The sequence below is a fragment of the Gymnogyps californianus genome, chromosome Z, assembly GCF_018139145.2.
Source record: "Gymnogyps californianus isolate 813 chromosome Z, ASM1813914v2, whole genome shotgun sequence".
Lineage (NCBI taxonomy): Eukaryota > Metazoa > Chordata > Aves > Accipitriformes > Cathartidae > Gymnogyps > Gymnogyps californianus.
In genome coordinates, this window is record NC_059500.1 from 74,656,148 (window position 1) to 74,677,408 (window position 21,261).

The window sequence follows — 21,261 nt, forward strand, 5'->3', positions numbered from 1 at the left end:
ACTTCTCACCTGGGAAGGAAAGCTGGGCAACTGCTTTACCTGCACCCACAGAGGCAGCAGCTGCTGACCCACCAGCTGCTGAATGTCCTTCTTAGACAAGTTTTAATTTCAGCCCCACCACTATAAGCTGGTGAAGCTCAATGCTACAGGATACGATGCAAGGCAATCTGCCCTGGTCCTGCTCATCATCCATCTCCACATCTCCTAGATACTTGCCAGCTACATCTCTCCTCAGCATCATTTTGTTTTAAGTAACAGTATGTAATTAACACAGTTAAGCACCTCACAGAGAATTCCAGGAGTTAACACTGAACGCAAATTAGATGTTTTGGTCATATGAAGTTAACAACATAAGGGAGACAAATGCCATCTCCTTCGGGGTCCTAATGAGCTAAAACCTCTTACTGAAAAAACCAAAACTGAGGCAACGAGCCGAGTCATTTTCCCCTCCTGAAGTCCAATGCTCCCAGCTCCATGCTCTAACATGAGTTTGGATCCCTAGGCTTAGTTTCTGCAACAAAACAAAAATAAGCCACAGAAAAAAGCAGCACGTTACACCACTGCAGCTGCCTGCCCAGAGACCTCTGGTTGTTCTGCCCACCACAGACAGTGTTCATGCGTGCCTACAGGAGCAGGCAGCACCTGGGCGGGCAGGATCCAGCAAGTTCTTCATCTGCTGAAGCCAAAGAGCATGAGAGATGGGAACCATGACACTGGGAGTTATATTTGAGGGTTTTATTAGTTGTTCTTCCGCAGAATCAAAATATTTAGCAAATTACTTTAAAGATTCCCCAAGACTGCTGATATTTTATGTATTCAGAACTTGAACAATGTACAATGTAATACTTTGAACTATCAAAGCCAACCCAAAACCTGATTTCCAGTACTAGATGTTATTATGTAATTCTATAGCAGTGTGAGAAATGGAACTAATGCAGTGAGTATATTTGTTTTATAGAAAGTGCTTGAAAGAAACCTCCTGCATCACACTGAATATTATTTAAAACAAAAAGATAACTGATCTCCTAGCAGGGCATTGTCTGAAATATCCTATAAGCCTGGGGGATGAAGAATACCGAGCCCCAGCTCTCTGCCTTCAGGTTCAAGAACAAACACAAGTTGCAGGTCCAGCTGGAGTTCACAGCTTACCTGTTTCAAGAGAACTTACACACCACTCAGCATTGGACGCTCATGTCTGGCAGAAGTGTTGGATGCATGGGTAAAAAAAAAAAAACAAAAAAACCACAAGAGGAACAGCTTCTCTCTTTATGCATAGCGACAGTTTCTGAACCAGTGTTTTACTAAGTTACAGACTAACTTTCAACCAAAAAATAAAACTCCATTGCACTAAAGGTCAGATTTAACCAGTTAATCTGGACTGTGACACAGTCAAGTAATTCAGTACAAGCAGACACCATGAAAGCAGCTTCAAAGAACCAAAGCATCCTAGTTTCAGAACCAACTCAATATTCTTGTGTCCGACTCCAGTGCAACAGTGAGGGGGGGGAACCACTCCCGTCTCCACCTATGTACAATTCCACTAGAGGCTGGGCAGTCTGAACTCTCCGTGGCCAAGCTGGAAAAAGGAAACTTAGGAAAGGACACTTCAAAAATTTAATTTAAGAAAGTTGGCTCTCAGTGGAAAGAGAAATGCTGGAGGGATGCACGTGGGCGGGCTTGCTCAGTCACTCTCCCATGTATGTGAAAAGCTGGACTCCTTCCTGCCAAGGGCAAGTCACACCGGACGTGAAGGTGGCGGGGCTGGTCCTGCTCCGTTGCACGCCGAGATTCCAGGAATGTGTTTTCAGCTGGCTCCTGCACGGGCCATTAGGTCTTCCAAAGCGTTGTGTTGGTCGTTGTTATGTAATAATAAGACCTCCTTAATATCTTTTAGTTCAAAGCCCATTTCTTTAAATTGGCTCATTAGTTGGAGAAGTTCTGTGATCTGAAAGACACAGACAGTCCATTATTTGCAAGAGAAAGGATCAGTGCTTGGTGGAGGTTCAGCACAGAGCCAGTCTTCAGCAACTGGGCACCCCGCGGGGTGGATTCCTACTCCCCAAGTACAGCCCCTTCCAGCTCCATTTGGAGAAAGTCCACTCACACCAGAGCCAGCAGACCTCTGAATGCAGTCACCCATGGGGCCTCACCTTCAGTCCCCTGTGTTTGCAGTCCTGCATTTCCAAAATCCTCTTCAGCAAGGGCACCAAAGCTCAGTCAGTGGGGGTGTCTCTCTCCCAGTAGGAAATTTATCAGCCTGGCCCAATTTGGGCTCCCAAAAATGCTCATTAATGGCACCCTGCTCCCCCATCCAGCAGCTCCTGCTGCATCTGAATTTTTTTAAAATTACTTTGACTTTGGGAACAGTACAGGAGCCTTTGCTATCAATTGGCTTCTCGGATCTAGGGCAAACCTGTGGGATTAACACAAACCCTACTGGACACACTGTGTATGGTACTACCAACATCAACCATGAATCCTCCCTGAGCTTTGAAAAAAAATAAAGTGACAAGAAGTGAATCAGCTGATGAGACTTTTACGAACCCTCTGCCATTTACAGTGCCTCCGTTCCACTCCAGGGGAAAGAAAAAAACCAAAAACAAGCAAGCAGGTTGAAATGGACGATCAAGAGATTAGCCATTTCCAATTTTGGGGTTAAGCCAGTAGCAAATGTGTTCCCTGAAGTCAGTTACTTCTCCCATCTTCACACTGTTGTTCCTCTGGTTGCAAGCTCATCACTAAGTCCAAGAAAGGCAGGAAGGCATATATGTATATCTGGAGGGGCTGGGTTGCACCTCTAAAGATTTCATATAATAACTTGGCACACAACAGGCTGGCAGACTTTAAAAGATCCTGCTGTCCTCTGCCCTGGCTACCCGCTCCTGCCTGTGTACCTTTGGTGCTGGTGAAGCAGCCAGACAATGAACCAGACCCCCAAAAATGTATTTTCCAGCTTCTTCCAGAGCGAGCCCTAACCCAATTTGCTGAGCAGCCAGGCAGATGCATTTGTACAAGGGAGAAAATTCACAGCCAGGGCAGGCTGGCAGGGTTTGAAAGATAATTTGCTGCTTCTGAAGTTAACTGTCTCTGTACCAAGCACCTCGCCCAGAAGAAAACTCTGGGTTCAAAACATTACAACCAGAATAAGCAGGGTCTTCAAGAAATCCTGTCCCCATAAAAATGCATGCAAGTGAGAGTAATAAAGCAATGCAGAAGAATTCTAATGCTTTAACACATATTCACTTTATCACCGCAAGGATGTCCTTTGGCAGTCAGTTTTGGAAACAAGGCAGCATTAACCTGAAAGCCAGAATTACATCAGCCAGAGGAACTGCTGCTGGAATTCCCCATCACAGCGCATTCTCTCTATTGCTTAGCATGTTGCGCCCTCACCTTCTCCTCTGAACACTGGTGCATTTCCAAAGCTGCTTCAACAAGAAGTGGATCAAAGCCCTTCTCACAAAGCTGTCCATGTGCAAACAGGTAATCCAAAACCTGTGGGGAATGAAGAAAAGAAACTAAGTTTGCAGAGTGGCATTCAGAGCACACGCGCTTGAATACCATCTCTGTACGCACAGAGGGGCTGAGCACGACTCTACCCCAGGCTTCACCAGGGACTGAGATAAAGTCCTTCCTAGTAGAGTTGAGACATTCTTTACGCATCAGCTTGTTCAGAGAAAACAGACGAGCCCTTCTGTCCTCCTGTGCTCTCCCACCAGCTCTGAACGTCATCTTCCACTCTAGGCAAAGCAGTCTCAGAAGCCTATCTTTAGCCTTCCGTGCCTGATCACTGAGCAGAAGGCAGAAGTTTAACTGTGCTTTTTATACTACAAGTTTTTAAAATGAAATTGTCGGTCCAGCGGTCAAGATGTGTCAGCTTTTAGCTTCCTCTCAGACAGCCGCAAGAGCCGATGCAATCTGAAAGCAGTCAGCCTTTTAAGACCAACTCAGCATACCGGTGAGTGAGCTGCAAATCCCAGCTCACATGTCCAGCAACTGCTGCCAAATTTCTTATCCGTCCTCAGCTTTGAGAGGTATGGGGAAAGGTCAGATAGGTAATGCTAGGTACACGAAAGGATGCAGCCTGCAAATACAGCAGGATCTAAACCCGCCCTCCTAAGGGACATTTTTTCCATTTGATACTACAGTTCACTCCAGCACACAGCTTAAACTGCTCTCGATGCATAGGTAGTGGGCAAGCAGATCAGCTCCACAGGCAGAAGTCACTGGGACACTCCTCCTCCCCAGGCACAGTCCCACCAGGCAACGCTCTGTGCAGCACACAGCCTGCCTAGGGTCAGCATGGAAAGTTTCGCCATGGTCTCCCCACTTGAAAATGTTTGTTTGAAGTGGATCCAAGACCCAGAGCCATGCTTCACCCTGCAGCGCTTTATGCTCTGTGACCTGGTTTTAGCAACCATTTGAGGCAACACGAGGCAGGAAGCACCACAACCAGAGCACACAAAAGAAAGTCAGTCAGTGGTGCCAGGGCTGTCATAAGCCTGCAGGGGCCAATCCCTCTACAAGGAGAGACGTCAGCATCATAATCCCTTGTGCTCAGAACAAGGAAAGTTGGCTGCTTTTTTGTCACACAGCACTAAGCATGGTGTAGAGCCACACTAAGCTTCCTTCAGATGGTTTTGGGGCTCCTGGGAAGACCCAGTACCTCCCCCAGCTTCACGTGGAGCTAAGGGCCCATCCCAAGCTCAGTGCAGCTCCGACCCAGCACCCACAGGTGTGGCTGACTCAAGCAGTCTCTCATCACAAACATGCGCAGACACTCTTTTCTTCAGTTTTGGGAGCCTATACTGCCAGGTGACAACTTCTCTAGCGGTTAATATCGCAGCAGCTACAGGCTGCAACCCCCTGTTAGAATAAAAGTATTCCCCCCTATCCATTTTGCAAACCCAAGGTTGTTTCTCAGCAGAGTCAGCATCCAGCCAAGGGTTTCTTTCCCACTGCACAAGCCCTTACCTGGTCTATGTTCTGTCCCTTCTTCTTCATGGCTTTCAGGACGTTCTCAGGCGAGTACCCCATGTTGACAACCGTCTCTACGCACTGCCTCTCGCTAGCGGAGAGGACCTGCTGTAGTTCAGGAGCGGGGCCACCCGACCGCTTTGTGCAGCTGGTGTTATTGGGCACTTTAGACACTGGGAAATTTTGGTGCTTAACCTAAAGGGGAAAACCCAGAGGCTGAGGCGATGGTCATCTTCTGCATCCCCATATCCTGTTTCTGGCTAGTGCAGAACCAGGATACCCCATGTAATTAATCCAAGAGGCTTTCTAGACTGCCCTCGGAAAGTTACTCACTGTTAGGATGAAACCAAACAGTGCACATAGTCTGACTCCCACCATACTCTTTTTACCCTCAAAATAACAATCAACAACCTAGATTCTTCACAATATACCCTCTCCTACTGGTGGGACCAAAACCTTTCAATACCCAGCCTTTGCAACAGTGAAGGTCCTTATGATATAGCCAAACCCTGTACCTCAGAGGAAGCATGGAGATTGCTTCCTTCACCCCAAGTTTACTCATCACCTATGATTTTCTGTACTCAAAGGAACACTTTCTCAGAAACACGATTCAGTGCAAGCACACAGGTATTTGGGAACTTACCACAGGGATTTCTGTTTCCTTGTAGTCTGGGTGTACCTGTTGGACAACACACGAATAAGATGACTATAAACATTATGCACCAGTGAGCAGAATTTGCTGCAGCTGGGGGAGAAGGGTTTTATGGGAAAGATCTGGGAATAAGTCTACCATACTAGGCAGACTTGCGGTCTGATCAGGCTTCCACATGTGAGATGCTGACATTACACAGTTGTGTGTAGTTATAGAAGAGCCATGATAAGGATCATTTCTTCTCTCAGCACTCTACAAACGGATTATACTCCAAGGATGTGTCCCCCCTCATAATAATTGTAAACTTGTTTATTCTGTCACTGTAACGGCTACATGTTGATACAGCTCAGTGTAACATGCTGGCTCCTGTTCAGCTCTTGACCCAGTGCTACACTGCCTGAATGACAGTGATAATTTTGAAGTCATTGCCTAGAGACTTCTCTTGACTTTTTGACCAGGAGAAGGGGCAAGAGGAACATATAGTCCTTTTCTACAAAGCACTGCATTTCATACGCCATACATGAGCAATGTGGCACCCTGGCTAAAAAGAGCACGTGATTTTTCTACCAACACCCAACACTTGGTCCCATTCCCAGTATGCCAACAAGGCTGGGTAGCGTTCCCTGCTGTACACCTGCTCCGTTTCTGCAGAACCAGGCTGCCAGAGGGCAGAACCAATGCACTGCTTTATACTACTTCACCCAAGATAACAGCAGTGCAAAGGCAGAACTTTGCCCCGCCAAATCTGCACATTTCAATTCATCCATTTAAAAGTCTTCCTGCATTTTAAATAGAATTAGAAGAGACTGCAAGAAATCTCTGTGGACCAAGAGCCTCGTTTTTTTGCGTTTCTTGATACTTATTATGCCAACATAGATTGCCTGAAAGCTTCTCCACTTCTTTCAGAAAGGTCTTCTTTGGGCCCAAACTAAACAACAAAAAACTGTTTACAGAAAAGACAGTTCTGAGAAAATCTATTAGGATTTTGACAAATTCCCTTTACTTGCAAAAAACCCCCAAACCACCACCAAGGAGGTTTTGTTCTGCATTTCTGACCATTTTCATCTCCAGGGTAAGAATTTCTCTTCTAGGAGACAAAGCCTGAGAAATCATCTTCAGTCTGATGGACTGGTTTACCCAAGAATCTCTCCTCATGGTGGTAGAGGGGTTCAAAGCTCTTCGCCCACAACCTCTCCAGGCACTTTTGCCAGAGCAAAAAGCACTAGAATATGGGACACACTGAAATGAGGGTCTGGAGTAGCCCTGAAATCAGCTGGTTATCAAATTGAAGGAAGATGCCTTGTTATTGGTGCTGCAGCCAGAAAAACCAAAACTGCTTCTGACACCAGAGATTCATGAATCTGGGAAAACCAGCTCCTCCTCCTCAATCTATTTGAGCTTTGACAACCTGTGCTTGTGGTCAGTGACTTCAAGGGGAGGAGGGAAACACCTAAAGGAATTGCAAGGGACAAAGCCAGGACTGGTCATTCAGCAGCTGCATTCCCTCATGTCTCAAACTTGCATTTCAGTGCCCTTCAAGAAGCAGACACGCAGTGCTCTCAGTATGTGCTTGCACACTGTGCCTACTTTTAGGGACTTCATACAGAGGCCGGGAGCGCTGCCTGCAGCTGGTGTGCCCGCACACATCATGCTAGTGCAGCAGTATGTATTCTGAATGGTCCACCAGGAGTGCCCCATCCTCCCGTAACCAGACATTTCTGTAAATAAAATGCATCATACTAGTCAGGTCTCTGACCAGCTTTGTTTAATTCCAACCTGTTGTCTTCACTAGTCATTTCTCCCTCTGCCAATGCTGCCAAAAGCAAACCAGTGAGCTTCAAAAAAGAAGAGGAGAGGGGACCACCCAGGACAGAATCAGTGCAGCCACAGAGAAATTACAGGTTTATTTCCGTCCAAAAAATCCTAGATCCAATTCACTGGTAAAGCATAAACTCCAGTGGTAACTCCAAATCCAAAGTTACAACTTCTAGTCTTGCAAGAAAAAAAAATTATATATAAAATCACTGTGGAATACACTGGGACATATAATTGTCCTGAGGCTTTCTAAAAAGGACAGGTTTATTCTTGTGTGGCCTCGCAGAAAAGGGACGCGTGACCCTTCTGCTCCCAGCCACAGGGATGACTGTGACTTCCTTCTATCATTTTCATACTCTGAGGATTTTTGTTACATTTACTTCACTACTTTTGTTGTATTTACTTCAATTTCTTGCAGCTCAGCTGTCACTTTCCAGCCACTGGGACCATATTGTGGAAACATGAAACAAGTATAGTCTGAAGTCTTGGAATTTAAACTGAAAGAACTAGTTCTGTCAGCATACCTATTTCTTGGTTTGCTACTTCCAAAGCAGAAATAGTTTCAAATGAAGATCCTTATTACTTCTCCTAGTAAGTCTATTTTTTCGTTTGTTTACCAGTGTGTATCTTCCCTTACAGCATTCTCAAGATTACACCTTCCCTCTTGGTCTTTAATAAATTTTAATCCAGCATAGAGATTTGAATAGTTAGAGTGAAAATTTGGCCATCTGAATGCCCATCTATCTAGCTGTAAGGAATCTTTCATGTTAATCCCTACAGATGTGTCACGTGTCATACCTCAAGCTTTCACCTCTGAGCTACATACGATCGTACAATCGCCTCTCAAACCTGTGACCTGTAGCAGTGAGCAGCTGCTCAGTGCATTGCGGCTTCTGCCTAAGTTTACTGTATTAAATTTGTTCTAGTGATCAACAAACAGCTGTTCTGCTGTGCTCCGACAAATATACTAGTTGCCAGAATACTGTATTTTGCAATTAATAGTGCATTTACCTAAGCCTGAAAAGACATGAAAGAACAATGGGAGAGAAGCAGTGTCACTTGTTTCAGAGCACATGGTGTCACACAAAAACCTACAGTATGCCAGTAAGACCACAGAACCACTGAAGCACTGCTTATGTTGGACAGAACAAACCACATTATTTTAGAGCCAGCTAGAGGATTTGACTACACAGTTCTCACTAGGCTTCATGAGTATTGGTGTCCAGATCTCAGGTTCTTTGGGAAAAAAGCCCACAGGCTCACTCAAATCTCTGCTCTTATTCACAGAGAGACAAAGACAACAGCTGGCATGAAGTTAAGTGTCCTCAAAGTAATTTTAGAACGTCTACAAGTTTGAGGAAATGAAGTATCAATCTCCCATCTCAGAGGCCTATGGCAACCAACTGTAACGTTAGTGATCTGAGATGATCTTCAAGACTGCTTTTGGCATCCACCAAGCAATCCTTCCACCCTCCTTCACAAGGAAGAGGGTCAATACCAAATTTCAGACCACCATCATTTTCTTTCTTTTAAAGATTAGATTTTAAAAGGATCTCAGGAAGAAAATTAAATGTCTTTTTTTTTTTTAATTTCACTGCAGGTCAACTGCAAGCACTTTTTTCTTTTCTGAATGACACAGCACATCTGTGTTTTTTAATCTATTTTTGCTTCTATTCCTTGAAAAGCCTGCATTTCCCATTATTTCCAGCAAATAAATAAGCAAGCTGAGGAACAAATCTAGAAGAGACTTAACTCAAAACCTAACAGTATTTCAGAATCTGATATATCTCAGTTGGATAAGACAGAATGCAGGACTGTACAAAGAAGGTATCTTATATGCTTAGCTCAAAGGTGTGCAACTACCGACAACAAGAGCTGAAAAGCTGAAAGAAAAATCACCAGAAATGGTCTAAAAATATCAGATTTTGGGGAAACCTGCAGAGTAATAATCTGAGGTTCAGAACTACCAGCATGAAGACCTGTTGGATTGATCAATTTGTCACGTAAATTAAGAGGATCTACACATCACTCACATTAAATGAAACTAAACCCAAAGCCACAGGACATTTTAGAAGCAACATTTGCCTCCACACCTCCACATCTCCCCAGCAACCCCAATTCTAATCCACTGCACGTTTACCATAGTCGCTGTGCTTTGAGATGAGTCGTCTTCTGTACAAACTGTCGACACAGCCAGGGAAGGCAGCCTGGATGAAGAGGATAACGTTGATGTCTCCATGCCACTGTCCTCATTTAGAGCAGAAAGACCAATCATATGGTGTCCATTCAGTTCACTAGCTTTACTCTGAGCACAGGTCTGCAAAGAGCTGAGCAAAGTGCCATTTCGGAGACAGGTAGTGCTGTGGAAAGTGCTCGTGAGCTTTGATGATTTTTGATCACTCTCATCGGAGTCAAGTTTAGGAAAGGACAGGGATTTGATATTGCTCACTGAAGTGATAGGGGACAGGGACACTTTGGAAGACAAAGACATCTTTTCACAGTTTCCCAATTGTGGTAAAGTGATAAAGCCATTGGGTTTGTGAAGGGGCTTGAAGTCCAACGCGGCCCTTTCTATGGATGCCAGAACTTCCTCATCTTGCAATACAGACTCAGACCCTCCTTTGGGCAAAGTATTATCTAACAGCTGGGCAACAATTGGCCCAGTAGTACCAACATGAATTTCAAGAATATTTTTTAATTCCTCCTTATCATCAATAGTTTTTAATTCCAGTTTGTCAAATGGGTCGTCTTCACATTCAAAATCAGCCGGGTTGAAGTCTGCTTTTGGACAAGGTGGACTGAGAACCTTTTGCTTCACAGAGCTGCTATTGGCTGGCGTGGGAGTAAGAATATTATTGTGCTGCAAGCTAGCAAGGATGGGGTTAATAGGAGGAGGCATGGCCTCAGGGCAAGGTCCCTCTGAGAACCTCATTTTGTTGCTGTCCTCTGGAGCTGCTTTTGAGTTTGCTAGAGCTTCTTCTGCCTTGCGTTCAGCCTCTCTTTGGGCAGCTTGAATTTTTTTGATATCTTCAGCCCACTCAATTGTTTTCTTTTCCAGTGAGAAGTCATACTGACCGGGGGTGGAGGGGAAAGGAAAGGAGAAAAAAGATAAATTATAAGGATCATAGCCACTACTTCTAACAGCAACATAAGTAACATAGAACAAGAGCTACATGAATTACCATGGACAGGCATTTTTTTCCCAGCATCTCTTGTAACCTACACACTGGCAAAGTTAGAAGACACCTGAAGTAGTTCATTTTGCCTCTAGCAGCAAAACCTGTCTATAGTCTGGATTAGAATATGATATTTTGCCTCCTTCCTACATTTAGTTTTGCTTTAGAACTACTGATCATCCTAAGATCAGTTTCACAGCCCTCCCACCCTCTCCCCCCAGGACAACTGATGTAGCAAGGGGAAGTCTGCTGCCTTATTAGATGGACAATCATACCCACATCTGGCAACACTGAACTATGCTTGTCCGCAAGTTCCACAAGTCATTCAAGACTACAGCAGAGTATTTTTGCATCCAAAGACCAATATAGTACTACTCAGTTCCCCCTAAAAGATTCCTAAGGGACTTGATATTAGAGTTTTACACCCACTGGTTTAAGAGGTATTAGCATTCTTACCCCAGTGCCAGTGGCTCACCAGCCAAAGGGGATATACCGGCTACACCGATGGTAACAACTACCCGCAGTAGCAGATTTTGCTGCAGTGACTGGCATGACAGGATCCCACAAGCTTTTCTCATTTAACATAAGCTCTTTCAGGGCCAGGTTAGCACAGGAAGGCATTTGTAAGCTACCCACTATCAATTTACTGGCCCCCATAGTGGCTTGGTTGAGAGGACAAAATTCTGAACAGACTAAATCTACTTAAAGCTTTAATATCTTATGAAGAATGAACAGCCTCAAATGCTCTTTAAATAACCACAAAATGTTCAGAGAACATAGCCTACAAGCTAAGTCCAGGGTGTAATCTACCTGTGACTCACAAGAAGTCATAAGATATCCTTGCCAGGATAATGGCACATAACCAAACAGGAGTGCTCTTGCCTTGGGACTGCTAGGTCATACAAATTCCTAGCTCTAAAGAACAAGCCAGCAAGGCTTGCTAGGCCTCTACTCGGCTCTTCTGGGACTCGTTATGTGTTGTGCCACATCCCATCCTACAGCAGGTTCCAATTAGATCCTGGAGACCTGTTGTCTCCCTTCCCTTAGCTCTAAGGCTCGAAGAGGTGTGATATACAATTTATCAGCAAGGTGACTTTGAAAAACAACTCACTGGCAGATGTGCTGGGCACTACTCATTACACATTCTTTGCTATCTGAGTAGAGCTATCCTAGTTTTGTGTGTGTGTGTATAAATATATGTGGTAATATATGGACAAAATTGAGCAAATTTTGTGGCCAATTTTGCTTCGCTGCACTTTTTTTTTTTTAACAGCTCTCACTACAGCTATAAAAAAGTCAAATTGCACCGCAAGATGCATAGTCTATGTAGTCACATCATACTATGCAAGGCGCTGCAGTCCAGTTGGACATACTATACTTGAGCCTCAGCTTGGCAGGAAAATGGAGACGTACCACAATGAAGCCAGCAACAGGACATTAGAGTCTCCTTTAGCTCTCCCACACTAGCTTAACTAGGTGGAAATACACGTATTAGGACAATCAGGTAATCATTCAATGGTTATAATAAAAAAGCCAAGATGTAGGATAATAGGGTAATACGCAGAGCGGGGGAAAAAAAAAGGCAAAAAAGAAAGCAGAACCATCTACAGTAATCTGTCACAGCGGAAGCGAAAACAATCATCAGCTGGGACTGATCAATGAAAGTCATGGATCCAAATGAGAAAACATAGTTCAACTAGATTTCCTGCATCACAACCTGCATTTGGAGATCAGATTTTCAACAGTTATGCTAAAGCAATTGATTTTATGCTACCAAGAGTTTATGGTAACAGAGACATGCTCCTCAAAGACCCAGAAGGCATCCGTACCAAGGTGCAACCGGTCTGCCCTACAGCTGGAAAAGAATTCCCACTCGGAACTGCATAGAAAACAAGAACTGGAAATTTATTTCTTCATCACGCTATTGTGAGAACCCATAAAATATGGTCATAGAAACACTTGTTACCCTCAAACAAGATTCTGCAAATACGCCATAGAATGGGTGTGTCAGTTCTTAGCATTTTTCCTCTTAAAAATGCTACTCAAATTTAGTCAGGGTAACATTTAGACCTGTAACTATTACACAAAAACACTGTGCTTTTTTGAAGTAGATACACTAAAATAAATGCTATTAGGCTTTTTAAAGCGGTAAGAAGTAGAAGCTTTTTGCATGGCCTATCATATTTTTATCTTCCTATACATTCTAACAGATCTTCTGCAACTACTGCCTAGCATACGAAATGACACTACAGGACTGACAAGACTAACATTTGAACACGTGTGCAAACTGCAACTACTTGCAATTTACATCACCACATGTTGGGGGCCAGGGGTGAGGGGGAAGAGAGCGGAAAGGCAAAACACATCACTTACCTGGGCTTCTCTGACAAGCTGAGAAGAATCAGGCAGGCAGAAACCAATGGGTAATCCAACCTTCGCTGGGGTTTTGAATTTGTCTCCTATCTTAAATGGGACATCATCAAGATAACTGAAAGGCCCTAAGATCAAAAGCAGAAATTGTATTAAAAAAAACTTAGGAGTTTAATGCGTTCAATTAAGACTCACATTTCTGTATTTGGGAGCTATTTTATCTCTGCTGTCCCAACTACACCAGGTGACTCAATACAAAGGATGTTGCTTGATCAGAAACACATTGAATCTGTTTGGACTTCATTGCCTCAGTTTTGGTTTTGGTGTTTGGTTTTTTGTTTGTTTCATTTTTTTAATGGTCTAGCCCATAACTATTAAAATAAAAAAACCCACAACAGAACAATCCAACAATTGAACAGATTTTGAAGTCAATATACCCAACATCTTAGCTTGCCTTGTGACAAGACTATCCCTACACAACTGGAAGCTGAAGCTCTCCGGAACTGTCATTTTGTATTAACAGTGTCATTTCTGGCTGTATTCTGTTATGTCTCTATAAAAAAATCCATCGCTTTTTATCATATTCAGAACAGGCTTTAAAATGACCCAGCTTTAGAACAGCTACGACAAAATAAAATCCAGGTTTTGGCATACAAGTAGGGAGTAACATTTGGACAGAAGTGGTCACAAGGGCAAAGTGACCCAAAGTTTAGACACTCCACTTTAACCAAAACACAGTGAAACAGTGCAAGACTATTTAGCATAGCAATTCTGATTTTTGAAACAAGGCAACAACTTATTCAGCTGTCTGATTTGTGATCACTCCAACAAGAGGCCTCAAACCTATTTCATGGTCCTCCATCTGTCCTTTATATCTATCACTTACACGTGGTATTTAAAAAGCGTTTTAGGACGAAACTCTTCAGGCATCATTCAAACTCATGAGGCAGAATCAGTTACAGCTCAACCACCTCCAAGAAGCCAGACTACAGGTTTGTTTTCCTTGAGTGAAGAAGTATTAGAAAACACACAATATAAATTGCACTCAGTTTTTCGATGAACTGAAAGGGGTCTCTTGGATCACTGGTCTAAGCTTTTGGAACTACAGGCCAGGCTTCTGGCTAATAATCTGAAGCATTCCTCTAGCACTCATTTGTAACTTTGCTTTGAGTGTTGCAGATCCAAAGAGACATTAGTGGCAACATCTAAGATGGTGTTCACTGACTAACCTCTTGCTCAGTGAGCCGTGACTTGCCATTTTTATCTGACCCATTTTCATACTCAGATGACAGTTTAAGTACTGTTTGTGTTCCTTCACTGTTGACTCATCTACAACAAGGCAGCCACAGGCTCCAAAAGGATGAGCAGCTTTTGAAAACAGGAACATCCTGTTAATTTGAAGTTAAATGTTTATGTGCTGTCATCACTTAAGCTCTCATACTACGCACTACATTGGCTGGTCCCAGAGTCCTGTTAGGACACAGGTGGTATTTCCTCCAGCTTTGAAACCATCAGGCTGAATAACCTACATCCCACCTGCACCACCAGGACGAAGAAGTGCTCCAGGCAGAATATAATACTATTTTCACTGATCCTTACTGAGAAGCACACACTGAAGCATTATACAGTACAGCATCCAGATGGCACCTCACTGGCTACCAACACCACTATTTGCAACATGACAGCCAAATTGTATTTGAGCTGGCAATCTGAGAACCTGGATATGCCAAAATGTTTGCTTATGCAGAAATAGCAACTGTGGCAGCCTTTGCACTGAGAGTAGTAAATCATGGCCAGGTCAGAGACAACCAGATCTCCTGACTGCTGAGAGTCTGGTGTGACTGCTACTACTATGCCCTGCTTAGTCCCACTGGCATGAGTCCTGCTCTAAGCAGGATGATCCAAGCGAAGCAGGATTACCTCTCTGCACCGATCTCACAGCCTAAATTGCTCAGTGTGCAAATACTTGTCTTATTAGACCTATTGACACAGTAAGTGGTAGACACCTCCCCTTGCACACCTGCTGCCTTTGTCTGAAATAGGTACTAGCCACAGAGAGTACAAGCATACATTGTGGTATTTACATAGCAACACTCTTTGTTTTGGTGCAGTAAAAAAACCTAAACACACCTCAACTAGATGGGCTCCATTGATAGCTGCCAGTTTAACCTCAGAAGCTAGACTAAGGAATAAAAACCTTGCAGTTTCTTCCCAGTATACTGATTTTTTAATAACGACCACTGCTGTAACCTCATCTTGAATATAACTCTGCTACAAAACCTGCAAGCACACATTAAGAAACACATGAAGCGTTTTAGGATATTTGATGGTAAAAAGTCTTTGAGGCAAAACACTGATGCATACAGTATTCACTTTGTTCCAGCCCAATCAAAACAGTACTAGTCTAGTGAACTTAAAATCTGATCCAGAAAGCCAAGAATCCTTTTCTTTTTGTAAACGGATGAACCTTCTGCCTGAACACACTGATGGGTAAGGGTGCAAATTGTTTTAAATGGCAAATTCTAAAACAATAAGCAAAATCTACATATAGAAAGTATTACGCAAGCCACTGTTTCAATAGTCACGTGTTCAAGTGAAGCAATTAAAGGTTTTTTGAACTGTCATTTAATATGGCTGTTAGCCACTTCATCCTTTTAGCAGTTAAAAGCATATTGAGGAAGTTCTGAGAATAGCCCTGGCACAACTGTACCTGTCAGTCTGATCTCTGACACTGCGCACTATATGGTATTCCTGGCCCACTATATGATATTCTCTGCTTCCGTGTAATGTGGAAGTCACTGGGCAACTCATAGAAGTGTCCTCCAGTTTGGTAGCAAAATGGAAACATTTCCGATAAAATCAGTTATCAGTTATGAATGGGGAACAGTTTTGAAACCAAGTGGGACTTAGTTTTTGTGGTCACACAAACCACACTTCCATAATTTTCAGAAATTGGAGTTAAAAGGTTTCAAGTTGTATAGTGACAGTGACAATACAACAGCAATATTAACATACTGCACTTGGTACAACCCATGCTTTTTGTGCAACAGATGAGAACTGAATTTCTAGATGCCACTAATTACCAGAACTTAAGCTTGAACTTCTAATTATTCACATGACAGGAGAGCATTTGAAGTTACATGCTTAGGCATAGTTACAGATGTATGCTAAGAATACCCTTCAAGACATGAAAAGGGTTCCTTTTTCTCCACCCATACCTTATGTTCCCATCTTCATTTCCATCTGAACGTGGTCCTGACCAACCTGCTCTAGGTGGCTCTGCTTGAGCAGGGGGTTTGGACATGATGATCTCCAGAGGTCCCTTCCAACCTCAACCATTCTGTGATTCAACAGTCCTCTAACCTCTAATAAGCAGCTCAACAGTAAGTACAAGAGATGCATCAACTATGTTGACCAATTTCATCAGCCTGCCAGAGACATTGAGGTGAAGGTAGCTGTTGGGCTAGATGCTTTACAGTAAGCCAAAATTCACTTAGTGGGATTAATTCTTAACAATCCTGGAGAAGACTGAAACAATTTCCCTGCTGATTTCTTAAGACATAATAAGCCAAGGAAGTTGCTCCACTACTCTTCAGAAACAGTACTGTGACAGTGTCGCTGGTGTCATTAGGAACAGAGGGTACACAAAAGGGGAGACAAGTTAACCAGCCAGCTTACAGCACCATTTCTTTTGATTTTGTTGTTTTGAAGCCAGGAGCATGTTCCACCACACCATACTGTTTTGAGAAATATTTAAGACAGGTTGAATTCTAGCTCTGAGCAGTGTCTTTGCTAGTCTGGTTTAGGAAGCAGAAGAGAGAAATAAAAACAGACTCAAAAGACAAGCAGTCAGTGTTCACAGAGACCATTCACATATACAAGAGCAACTGCTGAAGAGCTGGCAGCTATCTGAAAGAAATTAATTGTCTTGCAGCAGGATCACTGGGCCACAGCAAAGGAGACCATCTAAAAATTAAGTTTTGATAGGCCATTTTTATTAATCCTTAACCATGTATTTAAGTGAGCCATTTCTTATTCTGTACTTCAACTTTACGCTTGTAGGACTGAATAAAAAGCTCAAGGAAAAATGGAATTCCCCAGGACCCTCTTATCTGAAAGATTATCCAGGAAGATCAAGGCTGAGTTTCTAAAACTGAAAGTTTCTATAGCATGAAAAATCACGTTAGAAATTTCACATGAACCTCCCTTTAATGATTACTGATTTGAAGAAGCTACATTACATACAACAAACTGAACTTTAATGTTCCACAGAAATATTAATCCCCTCAAATGACACCCCATTTTCTAAAACATAAGGACATATACAGGCAAATAATTTTTATGATACCAATCATCTGCATGATACTACGCATCTCAAATGTAGAAGATATTCTCTTCTTCACTTGCCTACTGAACCAGATTAGTCCAATTTAGGAAAAAAAATTCACTGCTGAGCAAAACGCAAGCATAGCTCAATGATATATTAAAAGCTTCACTTTCAATCCAACTTCTCATGTGACTTCCATAGAAAGGAGCTTCAGATCTAGTACCACTAGCAAACATCAGATCAGTATCACAACTGCAGTTTAGCTTTGATTTTTAAGGGGGAAGTGGGGGAAGGGGAAGGTGTTACTCTGCCATGAAGGAGTAGGGAACAGTCACAGGCTGAATTTCAGTTTAAACAGAGAACAGGCACAGCATTAGCAAGCAACTATGTAAGAAGGAAGGCAAGGCACTTCATTCCTAACAAAAAACTAATCAGAAGCTAAACAGATTAGTCTCTATGGACTGTCTAGGCTGGGACATTAGTCAGCAGCAATAGTAGGATTCATCCTGTTGAAAAGACAAGGATGCCAAATTTCACTTACCATGAGAGTCGGATCCCAACTTCTTAGAAGCCATTTAGAACCTGAAAAACATTTTAAAACAGCTTTAACAACTTTATACACGTAGCACAGTGTAAGTCTCTGCAGTTCTACAGAGTGTTATCTCTAGATTACGGGACATGTTGCAGACCCTTGCTGTTTATCCTGTTCCAAAGATAGATAAGCAAACTTATTTTTATAGCTCTGAGAATTGACTGAGCGGACAAATAAGTTAGCCCAGGGCCTGGCAATATAAATGACAAAATGAAGAAGAAAAAAAAACAGCAAGGCAGAGAGTTCCAGATCACAGCGCTGAGAGGCCGCTCTGTCCCAGCCCCATGGAGCACACCCTGCCTCCCTTGGCATTAAGAATAACTCTTCCTACTGGAGATACCACACTGATCCTCTTCAGTTTAATCCCTGCTGCTCTAAAAAGGGATACTATCATATTGGGTACGCAGTCAGCCAGTGTGGCACTTGTCTAGACACACTGGGTAATGCACAGATAACAATACAGGTATACAATAAACACTGCCATTAGGAAGATATTTTCAGATACACACAAGAAAACATTGCTAACAATAGTCCTCATCCACTGCCCGCAGAATTTTACTAACAAATTCTTAAATTTGGATGCAAATCCTACATGGCTAAGATATTAAACACACAAGTGCCTAGCCAGCTTTTAACACAGAGCAGGCCTGTCCTGAGAAAAGAGTTAAGATAGAATTAGCTGTCTAATTAGTTGTCAGCTAAAACGCGGCTCCAGGATGCTTATGGTGTGTTCCATAACATAACTGGTTCTTTTACTAGATCAGAAGTACATTATACAATCTTTCTCAAGACACCACAGCATAATTCTTCAAATAACTGAATTTGTAAGTCCTCCTTTGACATTATGCATAACAAAGAATCAGAGTTGCCCTTTGTTTCTGAAGTCCTCCAGCTCATAGACTGAAATGACCAACAGCCATTCTTCAAAAACATGAAGTTATCTGGTACACCCTCACCAACAGCAGACAGCACTCAAAGCACAACTTGTAGCAGATCTAACATTCACACCCATCATTCCTCAACTGAGGTCTTACTCTCGGTCTCACTGTTTCCATTGCAGATTCCAACTGCAAATGTTACCTTAGAGGAAGTGTGTCTTAAGGTGGGGACTACACAGACAGCTTAGCTATTCCTCCTGGCAGCTGCTGACAGGTCTACGGTCAGGAAGAGCCAGTTTCAAGTACTTCAGGAAAGCACCTTTTGCTGTGCAAAGGTCCCTTTCAACATTCTGTTGAAATCAATAGGTGAACCCACTCTACTGGCTAACGGGAATTCAACACACAGCTAAAGCCAAAGCTGTATGAAGAAGATTACCTGGGTGCAACCAGACTTCATGAAACGCAGCCAGCAGACGCTAGGCTATGAGGAAGTGAGTCACACTGGGCAACTCCAGGCATACCTTGTACATAAAACCCATGTGTCATTCTGCTTGATGTCTGTCAGGTTCTTCTCAGCACATCTCACCATCTCTCTCAACATTGGTATTACATCCAAAACTACTCCACTAAGCCAGAGAACTGGTTTTGGCACTAGCTGGCAACTGCTTCTCAGAAGTGAACAAAGCACTGCAGCTTCAAAGACATAAGAAAAAGGAGGTGAAACAGTGCCGAGCCTGCCATCTCAGGAAGGCTGTCACGGGCAAAGCCACAAGACCACCCGGTACAGTTGCATGTCAGCTACTAGAGCTGAATGGGCTTTACCGGTTCCAGTGCTGCAGAGGAGGAGACTAGACTGCAGACTACAGTACATGAAATAGACCGCATCTTTCAGACCCAGATCACACTGTCAGACAAGCTGCTACGTTGCTAGTTCCTCTGTATAAGAGTAGCAATTAAGACATCAACTTGATTTGTTATTATTGAAAAAGCCAGGCCACATGTAAAATCATACAGCCTTCACCTACCTCACCAGTCCTCTGTATGTCACCGGAGACTGTGACACACCGCCTGCAAGCATGTGCTATGGCTGCCCATCATCCACCACTATTACAGCGGAGCTGAACTAGGGACAAGGCCTCTACACACTTCCTTTAATTTCTCTGACTTCTTCTTTCATGTAGTTACTATCTCAGACTGAAAAGCAAGTGCTTCTTTTCTATAGGATTTTAAAACTTCTGATGAGGGGAAGTAACCTCCTCACTTTGGCAGCTCAACTGACAAGGAAGTTTTTTCAATGCAGCACCAGTTATCTACAGGCAATAGAGTTTATGCTGTCTACCTCATTTACCAGAAGCAGCTTACTCCAGACTGTACCTACATAAAGGACATTGAAAAGAAAATTCAAAGAGATCATTTTCAGAATGATAATTTATATCCCCTCTCCAGCAGGCCATTGCAAGGACACACTAAGGTTACCATCTCACACACTGACCTTAGGTAACTGAACACTAAGTTACTGTGACACTATCAATTTGCTCCAGGGACATCAGGAGCGATGCGTACGAATCCCGCAGAACCAAAGACGTGCATGTCTAACATCCAGGGAGTTTTGCAGTAGTATATCAGTCTGGAGCTGCATAAAGCCTTGGATGTGTCCTCAGTGTCAAAATATCCCACATAAGCAATAAGTATCTTGCTTTTTTTGGCAATCCCGTAGTAGAATCCTAGTGCAGACCAGGCACCTGCATTAACTTCAAGGTGCGGTGGGAAAAATGATTCCTCTGCCATATGCAACACCTTATTTTAACTACAGAACTAGCTAAGGCACATCAATAGCAAGCTAATTGTGAAATGCACCATTTCCAGAGAGACAGTCACACTTCAGATGCACGTAGCATTTGAGTTTATAGCACACTAGCTCTTCTGATGCACTGTGAGCGTTCACTTATTAAGATACCATTACTGCAGAAGGCACTGTCAGCAAACAGAATTGTTAAGCACTGCACACAGCAATGCTACAACAGGCTGCCAGCCACATTTCGTTACCTCCTTTCCGAAGAGGGTTTAATTAAAATAATGTCTTCTGACTAATCAGATTTGAAAGGCTATTTGGGGACCACTGTTACAAGCATCTTGCTGTTGCTCTGTCCTGCTGGCTGGAAAAAAAATATTTGCAGCCAGTTAGAAGGTTACTGATGTTGCTTCTATGCTTCTGGGCATTATCTGAACTGCATTTGCTTAGTCAAAGCCACTACAATGTGCAGTAAAGGTTTCCTTACCTTTGTTACTGCTCTTCTAGAAATTTAAAGGACTTGCTCCCAAAGCCTTACTCCAAACCAGCTAATGGACGACTGCAGCCCTATCACTGTTGCCTTTAATCTCCAGACTCCAGAACAGGATGCTGAAGGGCATCTGTGGGAAAGATGCATGGGGGCACAAATTTTGGTCTGATGCTTTACTGCACATTTTAAATT

General features: G+C 43.1%; 1 protein-coding gene across 2 annotated transcripts in view; it reads right to left on the minus strand.

Moving 5' to 3' along the window:
* Nucleotides 1-1,252: 1,252 nt before the first annotated feature.
* UBAP1 (ubiquitin associated protein 1) overlaps nt 1,253-21,261 on the minus strand; it is a 36,142-nt gene continuing 16,133 nt past the window's right edge. The window contains exons 2-8 of one of the 2 annotated variants that reach the window (XM_050913531.1): nt 17,859-17,899; nt 12,994-13,118; nt 9,585-10,514; nt 5,621-5,656; nt 4,975-5,172; nt 3,394-3,495; nt 1,253-1,945 (exon numbers count right to left, since the gene is read on the minus strand). In XM_050913531.1, coding sequence (XP_050769488.1) covers nt 1,805-1,945; nt 3,394-3,495; nt 4,975-5,172; nt 5,621-5,656; nt 9,585-10,514; nt 12,994-13,118; nt 17,859-17,892 — 1,566 coding nt within the window. In that variant the 5' untranslated portion in view covers nt 17,893-17,899 and the 3' untranslated portion in view covers nt 1,253-1,804. Of the gene's footprint in view, nt 1,946-2,118; nt 2,414-3,393; nt 3,496-4,974; nt 5,173-5,620; nt 5,657-9,584; nt 10,515-12,993; nt 13,119-17,858; nt 17,900-21,261 lie in introns of those variants that run through there. The other variant, XM_050913530.1, reaches the window with a different exon arrangement.